Here is a 15,597-nt window from a genome sequence, read left to right as displayed (position 1 = left end):
AGAGGATGGCGGTGGGGGAGGTGGTGCCGTACACTTAAGCAACCAGATACTGCAAGAACTCACCCACTACCCGACCTCCTACCAGGCCCTACCTCCAACTAGGAATTACAAATTACAATAGTGGGGACACATATTCAAACTCTATCACACCTATACATCGGAGGAAACAGAACTTTGGATTAGCAATCCAAATGGATACCAACCAACCACATTCTCCCTCGGTCCTTCCCTAACAGTAACTCTTTTATTCTCTCTTTTCCTCAAGCCTCATGTACCCACATCATGAGCAAGTTCTCTCATTTTTACCAAAAAAACATGGGTTTTTTAGGTAAAAACAAATCCACTCACTGCTTCCCACTGCCAAAGCCATCATTCTAGTGCAAGCTCTGATTGTTTCTCATCCAGATTATCTCACTAAAAAAAAAAAAAAAATCTGTAATTCCTTCTCCATAGAGTAGTGATCTCTTTTTTAAAATAAGATCTTTAAAAAAAAAAAAAAGAAAGGCCAGGCATAGTGGCTCACACCTATAAATTTCAGCACTTTGGGAGGCTGCAGATGTAGGACTGCTTGAAGCCAGGAGTTTGAGACCAGCCTGGCAACATACTGAGGCTCTGTCTCTACAAACAAACAAAAATGAGTAAGATCATTTTGCATGCATGTGCGTGCACACACACACACACACACACACACACACACGGGCCCCACCTTACCTCAGTTCAATTTAAAACTCTCCAATAGCTCCCAAACAACCTTAAAATCTTGATGGTCTACAAGGCATACATGATAGGACCCCTTTGTATAGGTTGGTGCAAAAGTAATTGTGGTTTTTGCATTGAAAGCAACTACTTTTGCACCAACCTAATACTTCTCTGCCTCATTTCATAAGACCCTCCTCCCTCTGTTTCTACATCAATCTGTGCTGATGGAAATGTTCTGAATTTGCAGTGGTGCAATCTCAGCTCACTGCAACCTCCTCCTTCCAGGTTCAAATGATTCTCCTGCCTCAACCTCTCAAGTAGCTGAGATTACAAGTTTGCACCCCATGCCTGGCTAATTTTTGTATTTTTAGTAGAGACGGGGTTTTGCCATGTTGGCTAGGCTGGTCTCGAACTCCTGACCTCAGGTGACCCACCTGCCTCAGCCTCCCAAAGTGCTGGGATTACACGCATGAACCACCGTGCCCGGCGGAACTAAATTTCTAACTTAATTTTAACTAGTTTAAATTTAAATAGCCACATACTCCTAGAAGGTATCATAGTGGAAAGCGCAGGGCTAGTACTTCTGTTTAGCCTTTTCTTCTGCCTAGACCACTCTTCCCCCCAGATCTTCACATGAATGGCTCCTTCTTATCCTCATAGCTCAGCTAAATGCCAGCTCCTCAGAAAGGCCTTTCCTGATCACCTAACCCAAAGCAGCTCCCACTGACACTATTATCACTTCACCTTGTTTATTTTAATCAAAGCAAATTCACTACTATCTTTAGAATCTGTTTGCCTTCCCCAAAGTAGAATATAAAATCCATGAAAACAGAGATTTCACCTATTTCATTCAACGCTGTGTCCCCGAAATGTATGTGCTAGGCATATAGTGTTTCCAATAAATGTGTGACGAATAGTTTGATTGAATGAATTAATGAGTGACTGAGTGAACGACTAGGTGGTGAAGTCAGTAAAGTAAGCTGGGGACAAATTATGGAGGTTACTGGAAGAAGGAAAAGGTCCTTCAAATGCATTTGAAATACATTTCATTTCTATGGGTACAGGGCTCCACTGTGTTAAGTGTCCCTGTGGGGACAGGCAATCTAAGCACAGAGCATGAAGGGGCACACACAAAGCAGGTCTCTATCCTCAAATAACTTAGAATCAATTTTATGAAAACATTAGTGATGCAGACACACACAAGCTCCTTACACATGAGACATTAGGAAATCTCTCAAGAATGCATCTACATACGTTCTACAGGCATACCTTCAGGGGTAAATGAAGGACTGAAAGTAGAGTTAGACAGTCAAGTTAGTTTTGTAGTCTTTCAATCTACAATAGCAAACCAGGGCACTGATGTTATGTTAAACATTCTGCCAAGTTAAATACTGGTTTCTAGTCATGCTGTCCTATGAGAAATATCATTAGCTATGTCATTTAGCAGAAAAGGGGAAGGGAGGCAAAGAGTGAAAAAAGTAAATGATCTGGCCAGGCGTGGTGGCTCACACCTGTAATCCCAGCACTTTGGGAGGCCACGATGGGAGAACTGCTTGAGGCCAGGAGTTGGAGACCAGCCTGGGCAACATGGCGAAACCCTGACTCTACAAAAAGTACAAAAAAACTTGGCCAGGTGTGGTGCCGCACCCCTGTAGTCCCAGCTACTCCAGAGGCTGAGGTGGGAGGATCACCTGAGCCCAGGGAGATTGAGGCTGCAACGAGCCATGATCACGCCACTGCACTCCAGCCTGGGCAATAGAGTGAGACCCGGTCTCAAAAAAAACAGAAAGTAAATGATCTGTTTTTATCAAACTCAAACACTGATAACCAGCAGATAAGAACATATGGTGTGGACAGAATTACCGACCAGCCCAAAATACACCTAGACCAGTAAGTCAACAAAACTGATAACCCAGTGATACTATGTACAAAGTAGATTCCACACATTCATTCACTGTCTTAGTTTCAAAGAAAAAAAAAGACTGGAATTCTAATGTATCTCTATTAAAAACCATAATGCTAAGGAAAACTGCAGAGTAGATTCAAGTTTCACACTAAATGAAACTACATGCTCTTCAAATCTTGTGCAAAGTTGTCTACCACATTTTAAACTTAACTGAATATCACTGCCACTTCATACCAATTATGCAATTATAAAATGCATAACTGTCAATAAAGTATGTAATGTATTCTACAGTCCATTAGTAAGTCAGAATTTTATTTTATTTTTTGAGATGGAGTCTGGCTCTGTCGCCCAGGCTAGAGTGCAGTAGTGCGATCCCCGCTCACTGCAAGCTCCGCCTCCCGGATTCACGCCATTCTCCTGCCTCAGCCTCCCGAATAGCTGGGACTACCGGCACCTGCCACGACGCCTGGCTAATTATTTTATATTTTTAGTAGAGATGGGGTTTCACCATGTTGGCCAGGATGGTCTCAATCTCCTGACCTCGTGATCCGCCCGCCTCAGCCTCCCAAAGTGCTGGGATTACAGGCGTGAGCCACCGCGCCCAGCCCTGTAAGTCAGAATTTTAATCAGGGGTTTGTAGCACCAATCTCTATAATTCAACATTTACCTCTGTTGTTCACACTCAGAACTGGTGACCAACACAACCCAGGCCACACCAGAAAACAACACTGCACATGCAGCAGGAGCAAAGTTCACACCAAAGGAAAGCCTCTTTGCCTTCCAAATCTTGACATACTCATTTTCACAAAAATACCAGGGACACTTACTTAGTTAAAAGTGATTATTTTCATAACACAATGTCTATGCTTCTTTAAAATTAAATTTCCTACCTCCACTCCTAGTGAAACCAAAGTACATTAAATGTACACCTTTATTCAAATGCTCTATTGGAACTATTGTAATTCCTCATGAGCTACAGGAGTGAAAAAACAGCTCCCAGTACATAACTCCGTTAGTGCATGACTGCCTCACTTCTGAGCTGGCTCCATTTTGGAACCATGATTTGTTTACTGACATCAGGGCAAACAGTATAGGAAAAATTACTGACAAAGCAAAAAAAAAAAAAAAATTAGCTCTACAGAGCAGTCTTTGGGACATGCTTCAAAGTGACAGGCATCATAAGGATAATATATGGAATAATTTTTTGCTTGATCATCACCTAGTAACTTTATAAATATTATCAATATGCCACAAGAAAGTCAGTATTTCTAACTACCAAAGCATAATACTATATACTTCCAACAGTCAAGTATAAACAAACAACTATGGTACTTCCAAAAATTCATTTTGCCTGTTTTTCTCATGTCCTATGTACAATTCTTCTTAAGAATTATATAGCAGCGCCTGGTATCTGGTAATTTTATTGAGTGACCAGGGTTGAGCTGTCTCTACACCACAAAAACAATCTCTACTTTAGGCCCTGTCATGGCAAAGCCAGGTGCCCAAAGATGTCTCTTGATTTTCCATCAAAATAATCATGAGGTATGCAGAATCCACAGGCTGCTGCATTTGAACAGGGACCCATGAAATCATTCTTACCTTAAGAGTAACAAACCTATTTCCACTACGATTAGGTCCAGCTACTTCAAAGAACCAGTTTGGAAAACTAAGTAACATGCTGCATTTCCTTGTTAAAAAAAAAAAAAAAAAAAAAAAAGTAACATGAGATACAAGACAACTCCTCAAATTCAGCACCCATGTCTGACTCACCTTTGTCCCACACACTACCTAGAGTCCAAATCCCTTGTGGAATAAATCAGGGGTTCCCAACCCCTAGCCACAGACTGGTACCGGTCAATGGCCTGTTAGGAACCGGGCCGCACAGCAGGTGGTGTGTGGTGCGAGCAAGCAAGACCGCCTGAGCTCCACCTCCTGTCAGATCAGAGGTGGCACTAGATTCTCGTAGGAGAGAGAACCCTATAATGAACTGCACATGTGAGGGATCCAGGCTGTGCGCTCCTATGAGAATCTAACTAATCCCTGATGATCTGAGATCCAACAGTTTCAGTCTGAAACCATCCCTCGCAACTCCCCCAATCCCATTCTGTGGAAAAATTGTATTCCACAAAACCAGTCCCTGGTACCTGAAAGGTTGGGGACTGCTGGCATAAAAGAATGTGCAATGATCACTAATAAATGTGCCATTTTATCATAAAAGGTTAATATTTATAGAAACATTTAAAAAATATTGCTATAAAATTTTTAAAGACAATGGCAAACTTTTTCTGTAAAGGGCCAAAGTAAACATTCCAGGCTTTGTGAACCACATTCAGTCTCTGTCACATATTCTTCTTTATTTTTGTTTGTTTGTTTACAACCTTTCATGATTTAAAACCCATTCTTAGCTGGAGGGCTAAAATGAGGCCTACCAGGCAGAATTTTCATATAAACAACAAACATGGTTACACTTCCACCAAAGAAAATCACTTCGTTTTGTGTGACTTTTAAGAGGTCTTTTAAAATTTTATTTTTTAGAACAGTCTTAGAGTTACAGAAAAAAAAAGACAAAATTAGTGTGGAGAGTTGCCCTATATAGTCCACACTTACTTTTCCCTGTCAGTATGGTACATCTATTAACATTAATAAAATTAACTACAATCCGGCCGGGCGTGGTGTCTCACGCCTGTAATCCCAGCACTTTGGAGGCCAAGGCAGGCAGATCGCTAGGTCAGGAGTTCAAGACTAGCCTGGCCAACATGGTGAAACCCTGTCTCTACTAAAAATACAAAAATTAGCTGGGTGTGGTGGCACATGCCTGTAATCCCAGCTACTTGGGAGGCTGAGGCAGGAGAATCGCTTGAACCCGGGAGGCTGAGGCTGAGGCTGCAGTGAGCCGAGATCGCAACACTACACTCCAGCCTGGGTGAAAGAGCGAGGCCGTGTCTCAAAAAATAAAAAAAAAAATTTAACTACAATCCATACCTTATTCAGATTTCCTTAGTTTCCACCTGATGTCCTTTTTCTAGCCGAGGACTCCTCCACCCCGGGACACATTACATTTAGTCTTGGTGTCTCCTTACGCTCCTCATGGTTGTGAGGGTTTCTCAGACTTTCCTTATTGGTGAAGACCATGACAGTTTTGAGGGGTACTGGTCAGGTGTTTTATAGGATACCCCTCTACTGGGATCTAGTAGGTGTTTTTCTCAAGACTGGACTGGAGTTACTATGGTTTTGGGGGAGAAAGACCACAAAGATAAAATACCATTGTCACCACATCACATCAAGGGTGTACCAGCAGGACTTAGTGCCCTGGATGTTCCCCTTGATCACCTGATGGAGGCAGCGCTTGTCAGGTTTGCTCCTGCCATTTTTTTAAAAAAACAATGAACAAAAATAAATTTAATTCTTCGCATATATAATGAGCTAAAAGGAAAAGCCTTTACATGTCAAATCGTTTTGAATAAGCTGATGTATATACACTGCACATGTGATTCATTACGTGACTCACACAAATGCCTCATAAAATACATCACATTTGAAATAAAGAAAAAAATTAATATATACTTTGCCAATATATTCTGCTTTTAATTCCTTTCAACCGTTTTCCCTCTGAGTGTTTAGGAAGAAGGTACCCTTAAACTGAATTATAGGAATATAGAGAAAATTTAACAGATAATACTCAAAAATTTCTTTCACTTTTTAAATGATGATTATGCACACTAGATTGTAGGCAAGCTGAGCTGGGACCAAATCTTATCCATCTTTATCTCCCAGAGTCCAGGGTACCTGGCTGGTTGATACAATAAAAACTGTTAATTAATGTATATCTACAATGTATTAAATAATCACTCAAAGCAATTGGGGGAAAAGCGAAGAGCAATGTGAGACTAGAAAAACCCTCTAATTTCTCTTACCTAACTTTTTATTGATCAACTAAGAGTGAGAGTACACAAACAAAAAGTGGGGCGGAATAGCAACAGCTATAAAAGGCTAGAATAAAGGGGGAAGGCTTGGGTCAAATTAAGGCTATCAAAACGCTATGAAGAGGGAAATGCAAATCAATACTACAGTAAGATCCTACCTCACACCCACTAAAATAACTTTTTTAAAAAAAAGAAGGAAGTGACGCCAGGTGTGGTGGCTCACATCTGTAATCCTAGCACTTTGGGAGGCCAAGGTAGGCAGATCACTTGAGGTCAAAAGTTCGAGACCAGCCCAACCCCGTCTCTACTAAAAATACAAAAATTGCCCAGGCATGGTGGCTTGTGCCTATAATCCCAGCTACTCAGGAGGCTGAGGTGGGAGGATCTGTTGAACCCTGGAGGTGGAGGTGGAGGCTGCAGTGAGCCGAGATCACCACTGCACTCCAGCCTGGGCAAGAGAGACCGGCTGCGTCTCAAAAGAAGAAAGAAAAGAAGAGAAGAGAAGGAAAAAGAGAGAGACAGAAAGAGGAGAGAAGGAGAGAAAGAGAGAGAAGTGTTGGTGAGGATGTGGAGGAATTTGCACACTCATATCCTGCTGGTGGGAATGTAAAATGGTGGCAAACAGTCTAGCAGTCCCCTCAAAAACTTAAACATGGAATTGCCATATGACCCAGCAACTCCACTTTTAGATATGCATATACTGAAGAGAACTGAAGACACACATTCATACAAAAATTGTACAGGGATATTCATAGCAGCATCACTCATAATAGGCAAAGAGTGGAAACGACCCAAATGCACATCAGCTAATGAAAGTACAAAATATGGTATATCCACACAACTGAATATTATTAAGTCATGAAAAAGGATGCAGTAGTACAATAAATGCTACAACATGAACCTTGAAAGCATTACACTAAGAAAAAAAGAAGCCAGAAACAAAGGGATACAAATTTTATTATTCCATTTATATCAAATGTCCAGAATAGGCAAATCCAGAGACACAAAGTAGATCAGTTGTTGCAAAAAGCTGTAGAGATGGGAGATGAATGAGAAGTGAGTTCTTAATAGGTAAGGGGTGGTTTGTTTTGGGGGGTAATTAAAATGTTCAGGAATTATACAGTGTTTATAGTTTCATAACAATGAACACACTAAAAACTACTAAGATGTAGTCTTCAAACCGTTAAAATGATTAATTTTATGCTGAGGAATTCTTTTAATCTAATAAAGATAAAATAATTGGAAAAAATCACTGAAGATATTGAAAACATTGTGAACCCATATTTTGATAAATCATTTGTAACTCATAACTTACATACACACTGTGCCTTTAAAAGTCCCTTTCCTCAGCTGGGTGTGGTGGCTCATGCCTGTAATCCCAGAATTTTGGGAGGCTGAGATGGGCAGATCACCTGAGGTCAGGAGTTCGAGACCAACCTGGCCAACATGGTGAAACCCCATCTCTATTAAAAATACAAAAACTAGCTGGGCGTGGTGGCGAGAGCCTATAATCCCAGCTACTCAGGAGGCTGAGGCAGGAGAATTGCTTGAACCTTGAACCCAGGAGGCGGAGGTTGCAGTGAGCCGAAATCACACCACTGCACCCCAGCCTGGGCAACAAGAATAAAACTCTTGTCAAAAAAAAAAAAAATCCCTTTCCTCTTCTACATTATTCTGTGGTAACTTTTTCAGTAACAGGAGTTTCAAAAATGCATAAAGAAACAAGTCCAAAATTCTTTTTTTTTTTTTTAAGACAGAGTCCCGTTCTGTCACCCAGGCTGGACTGCAGTGGCGTGATGTCTGCTCACTGCAAGCTCTGCCTCCCAGGTTCACGCTATTCTCCTGCCTCAGCCTCCCAAGTAGCTGGGACTACAGGCACCCGCCACCACGCCCGGTTAATTTTTTGTATTTTTAGTAGAGACAGGGTTTCACTGTGTTAGCCAGGATGGTCTCCATCTCCTGACCTCGTGATCCACCCGCCTTGGCCTCCCAAAGTGCTGGGATTACATGCGTGAGCCACAGTGCCCGGCAAGTCCAAAATTCTAACACAAGATCAGTTTAACCAATTTCAATCAAGTTCATAGGAACCAGGGCATATATACAGACTCAAGCCCTATCATAAGGAATTCACAGTGTATTAGGGCTAACACTGTTTCCTGCTAATTTAGTAACTCCTGCATCGGCAAGAAGAAGCTGGTCATGCCCCTCCCGAAGTGATAATCTCATTTTCCTACAGACAATTACTGAAAATAAGTAAGCAAGAGCCATTTACAAGGCAATGCAGGGCCCGGCAGTGTGGGCCAACAGACAACTTCCACGCTTTTCCTGGTGCACCTGGGCTTCCTCTGGTTAAATTTAAATACCAACTTGCTTGAAGGCCACATGTCACAATGGCTGACTATGTAGATGAAGCTTAGGGATTTGCAGCTCAAAACAAATAACATATTTAAAGATAATAGGATGCCAGCACTTTGGAAGGCTGAGGCGGGCAGGTAACTTGAGGTCAGGAGTTCGAGACCAGCCTGGCCAACATGGTGATACCGCATCTCTACTAAAAATACAAAAATTAGCCGGGTACAGGGTGGCGTGCGCCTGTAATCCCAGCTACTCAGGAAGCTGAGGCAGGAGAATCTCTTGAACTCAGGAGGCACAGGTTGTAGTAAGCTGAGATCGTGTCACTGCACTCCCGCCTGGGCGACAGAGCCAACTCTGTCTCAAAAAATAAATAAATAAAATATTTATTTTATTTAAAAAGCAATTATTGTCCTGAGTCTTCCAACAAAATTACACTGCAAGCTATGGACTATTAATGTCACCGGAGAACTCTTAGTCCCTCAAATATACTAAGCAACCATAGTACTGTTCACTCCAGCAAGCATTATACCAAACTGTGTTAAAAAGAATATTTCTTTTGGAATTTTTGGAAGACAGCATACTTTAAATTAGTGCTTCCTAGAGTGATTTTTGTAATCCTCTTTTAACAACCTCTCCACACTTCAAATACTATAATCACTCAAATAATTCACAGTAACCACTTGGCACCCAGACTCAGAGCCTGCTGGAGAGGAACAATTCCAGCAGTCTATGACAATGGCAGTTGTGATTAAGACTATCAAGGTTCATTTTGTTTTCTTTGCTCTTATAAGTAATTCTCATATTTATACTATTACTCAAAATGTAGCAGCTTAATTCTCTTATTATTTTAAATCTAACTGGAAAGTCAGTTGTCTCTGTTGGTGGTTATAGGTTTATTTTTTGAAAGCCCAACAGTAAGAATCTGGAAATAAGAGAGTAGCTCAATTAATATTCTTTCATTAATTTAACAAACTTTCTTCATTAACTAAATTAACCAACATTTATTTAACATCTACCATGTATAAAGGATTCAAAAAGCAGTAATAAGCAATCAGGGACTCAAGGAGTTTACACTCTAGCAGTGGGTTGATAGAAATTACTTAATTTGCCAGCCTGGCCAACATGAAACCCCACCTCTACTAAAAAAAAATACGAAAAATTAGCTGGGAGTGGTGGCAGGTGCCTGTAATCCCAGCTACTCGGAAGGCTGAGGCAGGAGAATCACTTGAACCCAGGAGGCGGAGGCTGCAGTGAGCCGACATCGTGCCACTGCACTCTAGCCTGGGCAACAATGCGAGACTCTGTCTCAAAAAAAAAAAAAAAAAAGAAATTACTTAAGACTTTGAAAGAAAGACAAGGCCAGGCCGGGCGTGGTGACTCACGGCTGTAATCCCAGCACTTTGGGAGGCCAAGGTGGGCGGATCACAAGGTCAGGAGATGGAGCCCATCCTGGCCAACCTGGTGAAACCCCATCTCTACCAAAAATACAAAAAAATTAGCTGGGTATGGTGGTGAGTGCCTGTAATCCTAGCTACTCGTGAGGCTGAGGCATGAGAATCACTTGAACCCAGGCGGCGGAGGTTGCAGTGAGGCGAGATCGCACCACTGCACTCCAGTCTGGCGACACAGCAAGACTCCATCTCAAAAAAAAAAAAAAAAGAGAAAGACAAGGCCAGGTGCAGTGGCTCATGCCTGTAATCCCAGCACTTTGGGAGGCCGAGGCGGACAGATCACCTGAGGTCAGAAGTTCGAGACCAGCCTGGCTAACATGGTGAAACCCCATTTCTACTAAAAATACAAAAAATTAGCCAGGCGTGGTGGCAGGCGCCTGTAATCCTAGCTACTCAGGAGGCTGAGGCAGGAGAATCGCTTGAACCCAGGAGCTGCAGTAAGCCGAGATCACGCCATTGCTCTCCAACTTGGGCAACAGAATGAAACTCCGTCTCAAAAAAAAAAAAAAAAAAAAAAAAAAAAGACAATACAGAGTTCCTCAGATCCTAGTCATATGCCTCAAACGGGTGTGGAGAGCCAAAAGTTAACTGTGACATCAATGATATACCCAGCTGGCACCCCCTTCCTCCCTTCTCACCCTCCCCACCCCCCAAGATTATTTTTATTCAATTAGAAGGTACAGGTTGCTCAACATCTGACCCTAGCCATAAGCCACAGATTAGTGTCTACCAGTGGGTTTTAATGGAAAGTCACTTTGCATGGTGTGAAATCTTTCAGTTCAACTAGACGAAGTCATTGTATCTCTGGGTAACATTCAATCCAAGGATAGAAAATGAGCAAAATTCTGCTGGGAGTTGGTAAAACCAACTCACCCTATCTCTGAGGCCTGCCCACTTTAGCTCCCTACTCTTCCAAAGGGCAATGAAGCCAATCCATCCCACCTTTTTCTTCTTTGTTGAATGTAATTAAAAAAAAAAAAAAAAGCACCAGGCCATTTGGCCAAGACCCATGGCCTACCATAAACACCAATTGGTATGTTCAAAAGGGTCCATGGTGAGCAAAAAAGGAGGGGGTGAACCTACAAAATAACACTCGGGGAGTGGGTCCATGCAGGCAGGGTAGGGGGACAAGGAATTAATCACAAACAGGGAGATTTCCCCAGGATTAGCCTAGTCAATCAGCCTGAAAAATAAACACTGGGCAAAAAGGTTCTGCCCCTCTGTGCACTCCACCCAAAGACCCCTGAACATGCCCAAGTGTCGAGACAATTTAAAGGAATGATTAAGGACACATGCTGTAGAGTCAAGCTGTCTGGCTTTAAATCCTAGCTCCATACTTAACAAGGGCTACCTCTCTGTGACTCAATTTCCTCATCTGTAACTGGAAGATGACAATAGTACCTACCTCATAGGACCAATGGGAGAATGAAATGAGATCACAGTTAAAGAACTTAGCAGAGTGGCTAGCACACAATAAACACTGAGTAAATACTGTCCATGCTAGTATTTCCACTATTTCCAGGATCACTCAGTTCCTAAACTGGAATGTCAACACTACACTAATACAATTAGGCTGGGCCCTAATGGTGAGCCCACAAACACCCCTATGAAGAAGATGATATTATCCTCATTTTAGAGCTGAAAAATGGAGGTTTAGAGGGATTCAGAAACTCACGTAAACTTAGTCAATAAGAGTAAGAGGTGGAGCAATAAAAGCTTTGATCACATCCCAGCAAAGTTTGAATGATGTCATTCGCCTCCAAAAGCTTAAAAGCATTTTAGAATTATGCTTCAGCATTCTGGCATGACTACCTGTTGAATGAAATTATGTTCTTATAAAATCCCCTAGCCTCTCCTACTAAATCGGCATAATTATCTGTATAATCAGAAATATTCAACAAATTCTAACAGACTATCAAAAACACAAAATTCTTTTCCTTAACAGAATAACATAAAAAATACGCAAGGTAAATCATCGTGACCATTCTAATTAAATGGCTTAAATAGTTCAAAAGTACTGCAGACCCATAGTATATCAAGTTGTTTTTCTTTCAGGATTTGTAAGTTGATCCAGCAAAAGAATCCACACACTCCTATTGGCCTGTGTAACATCTCTCTTTCCATATGTTTGGTAAGTGTGTAACAAAACTGACAAGAGTTAATAGTTACTCCAAATATACGTTCCCATCAGCTCTTACTCTATTTAGTAAGATTTAGTCACTTAATTGCCCTAAAAAATATATAATCAAATTTAAACTGAGTATATAATGGTGACTCTGATCTCACAGAATCTCTTTTAAAACTCTAATACTGAGATCCAGAAATATTTGTAAGTCGTCAAATTTATGTCTCTAAATATTTAAGACCTAACAGCTGCAAGGAAAATTCGAAAAATAAAAAGCTATCTTAGTCAAAACTATTTGTCCCCATCCAATGAATTGTTTACCCAGTTTCCTGAAAATAGTTCATAATTACTAATCCATTAAGAGTTTAAAATAAAGGACATGCTTGACTTGTGAAAAAAGTAGTGATATGGATACGCCAAGTCATATAATTTCACTCCATTTTCTACTTACTTTACCCAGACATTACATATTCTTGTAATCCTTTCTGGTAAACACAACTGAGATAATATAGTAAAACATGTAAGCGGAAGGAGAAGAGAACCTAGAATGCCTAAATATTTCAAGAATTTATTGCTATTTCAATTACCTGAAACTCCAAGTATCAGAAAGCAGAAAGAATTACCACACAACTGTAAAAGTCAAATATTTATACAGGTGCCTTAAAAGCCGCAGTTGGGTGCACACCATCAGCACTGACATTTACTATCTGTTAAGTAGTTTCAAAGCGCAATGGCATAAGTCAAATAACTGGCTTGGAGCGTGAAGTTTACGACAACAACTAGCATGTCTGGAGAGACTGTGAAGGTGTGATGCCTGTCACAATTTTCATCAGGCCAGCAACAGGCAGTCAGGCTGCGGCAAGACCGAACCTCAACACAGGTGCCTTTTCTCATTTCAGGAGGGAAACCTAGGCCCGTAGCTTCATGGATAATTGAACAAGGATTGTTCCATAAATTTATAATGTTATGTATAACTTTCTTGTAATTGCTTTTTAGTAGCTTTCAAAAACAACATTTTTAGGGCAAAAGTAACTGAGACTATAAAGTAGTTAGGTATTACAGCTTCAAATTGAGAAAAGGGAAAATGTTAAATAGGAGAAGCACCTAAAAAGGTTATAAAGCCCAAAGGGCCACATTCAATAAAAAGTTATAATTTTCAGAAATGACAAAAGTCCAAATGTCGAAGTTATTCCTGGTGGTACGTTATTTAAATTTACAATTAGGAATATCTCCTTAATGGATAATTTACAAATTTATAATTAGGAATACCTCCTATTATTCTTACAATAATTCTAAGAAATTTTAAGGGTAAAAAAATATGGGACATAGAAACATTTGTGAACCTTCAGTTCCTGAGCTAATTTAAAAAACAAAAAACAAACAAAGAAACCAGGCTAAGCTCAAATCAGAGTTCCTCAATACCCAACGTTAATTTCACTACATCTCCCTTCCAAACAGAATATGCCTGTTCACGATCTGGGAGTCGGTTCAAGTTTTCAGGTGAAGACTAACGACAGACAGTGAAGCCCCCAAACGCGCGTTTTTAAACTCTGAGGGGCAAAGTCAGTCACACCCATTAGCAGGGCCCGGCGGGGGGCGGGAGCCCCTTCCCAGCTCGGGACCTCCGGGCAGTCTGGGCGCCCCCGCCAAGAGCTCGCAGCCCAGGCTCCGGCGCCGAGGACGGCCTGAGGGATGCCACAGGTGGCCCGGAGGGCTCGTTCCCCAACTGGCACTGAGGCCCTAGCCCACCCCCGCTGCCCAGAGGCCGAAGGTGCCCTGCAGCCTCAACGTGGGCACCTCGAAGCCTAAGAAAGTGCCTAACAGGGCTCAGGCGGCCCCTCGGGTCCGTTAGGCTGGGGTGCGGCGTCGGCCCGGGGCAGCGACTCCAGCCTTGCCTCGGGGCCGGGCGTGTCGCAGGGTCCCCGGAGGGGCGTCGGGAAGCCGGTGGGCGGAGGAGCCCGGGTTTGGGCGGCTCCTCGGCCCCGCCGGAGCAGCCAGCCCCACATCCCTCCCGGGACCCCTCGGGGCACCACGGGCCGGCGCCGCCCCCGCCCCCCGCGAGGCCGGGTCTCCGGGACAACAGCCGCCGCGTCCGAACGGGCCCGCGCCCCCGCGGCCGGCGCCCACCTGTCCCGGGGGTCGATCCAGCTGGTCCTCCTGGTGTTGTGGTCAATGTAGAAGACTTTGCCGTCGTAGTCCCTGGCCTCCTCCCAGCCCCGGGGCAGCGGCAGCTGACCGCTCCCGGCCCTCCTAGGCATGGTCGGCGGCCTCGCCGGCGAGCGGCGCCTCCATAGGTACCGGGCGCGGGACGCGGCGGGAACGCGGCTGCCGGGCCCGGCTGCCAACCCGCGACGCGGGCGCCGGCGAGGGGCTGAGGGGCGCGGGGCGCGGGGCGCGGCGGAACCACGCGCGGGAGGTGCCTCAGGAAACGCTGTTCGCGGCCCCGCTGGGGATCAGTCCACCATGTCTGCGTCGGAGCCGGCGAGCGAACCCTCCTCCCCCTCGCCGCCGCTGCCTCCGCCTCTTCCTCCTCCTCCGCCCCGTCCCCCTGCGGCCGCCGAGGGTCGCGGCGCCCAGGCTGCCGGAGCCGCCGCCGTCTGGGCTCGGATCCGGGAAACTGCGGCGCGGCCGCGGCAGCGGCGGGCCCCTCATTTGCATGCGATTAGCATGCGCCCGCCCGCCTCATCTGCATGAGCATTCCTCCCGCCGCATTCCTGAGCTTAACCCCGCCGCTGCCGGCGTCGCCGCACCAGCTCGGGCGCACTGGCCCAGCGGGGCCGCGGCTCCAGGTGGGAGGGAGGCGGGCGAAGGAATGTGCGGCCGGCTCCCTCCCCTTGACCCCAGATAGCTCCCCTGGGCGAAACGCCTAGAGGTTTTAGAGTTTCTGGACGGGGAAGATTGCAAAAAAGTCTCCGCAACCTTCTCAACCTCTTTCGTCTTCTAGGGAAACCACAAAACTTTGGAGAGGAAAGGGGTGGCGGGGGGGAGCTCTCCTCGGGAGAAAAAACCTCAACAAGCGGAGAGGGCACAAAGGCTCCCCACGCCGCGCCCCGAGCCCCTCCGGCACCCCAAGGGCGGTCCGGGGTGGTGGGAAAGCGCCAAGCCCCGGGAGCGCGTCGGTGGGTCCGGGACGGCGGG

At 44.2% G+C, this 15,597-nt stretch overlaps 1 protein-coding gene across 2 annotated transcripts in view; it reads right to left on the bottom strand.

Moving 5' to 3' along the window:
* WWC2 (WW and C2 domain containing 2) overlaps positions 1–15,075 on the bottom strand; it is a 212,587-nt gene extending 197,512 nt beyond the window's left edge. The window contains exon 1 of one of the 2 annotated variants that reach the window (XM_002815328.6): positions 14,587–15,075. In XM_002815328.6, the coding sequence (XP_002815374.1) occupies positions 14,587–14,717 (131 nt within the window). In that variant the 5' untranslated portion in view covers positions 14,718–15,075. The remainder of the gene's footprint in view (positions 1–14,586) is intronic. The other variant, XM_054554785.2, reaches the window with a different exon arrangement.
* Between the last annotated feature and the right edge of the window lie 522 nt (positions 15,076–15,597).

Source organism: Pongo abelii, chromosome 3 (genome assembly GCF_028885655.2).
Source record: "Pongo abelii isolate AG06213 chromosome 3, NHGRI_mPonAbe1-v2.0_pri, whole genome shotgun sequence".
Lineage (NCBI taxonomy): Eukaryota > Metazoa > Chordata > Mammalia > Primates > Hominidae > Pongo > Pongo abelii.
The sequence above is the reverse complement of the archived record's forward strand: the minus strand, read 5'-3'. Positions and strand labels throughout refer to the sequence as shown.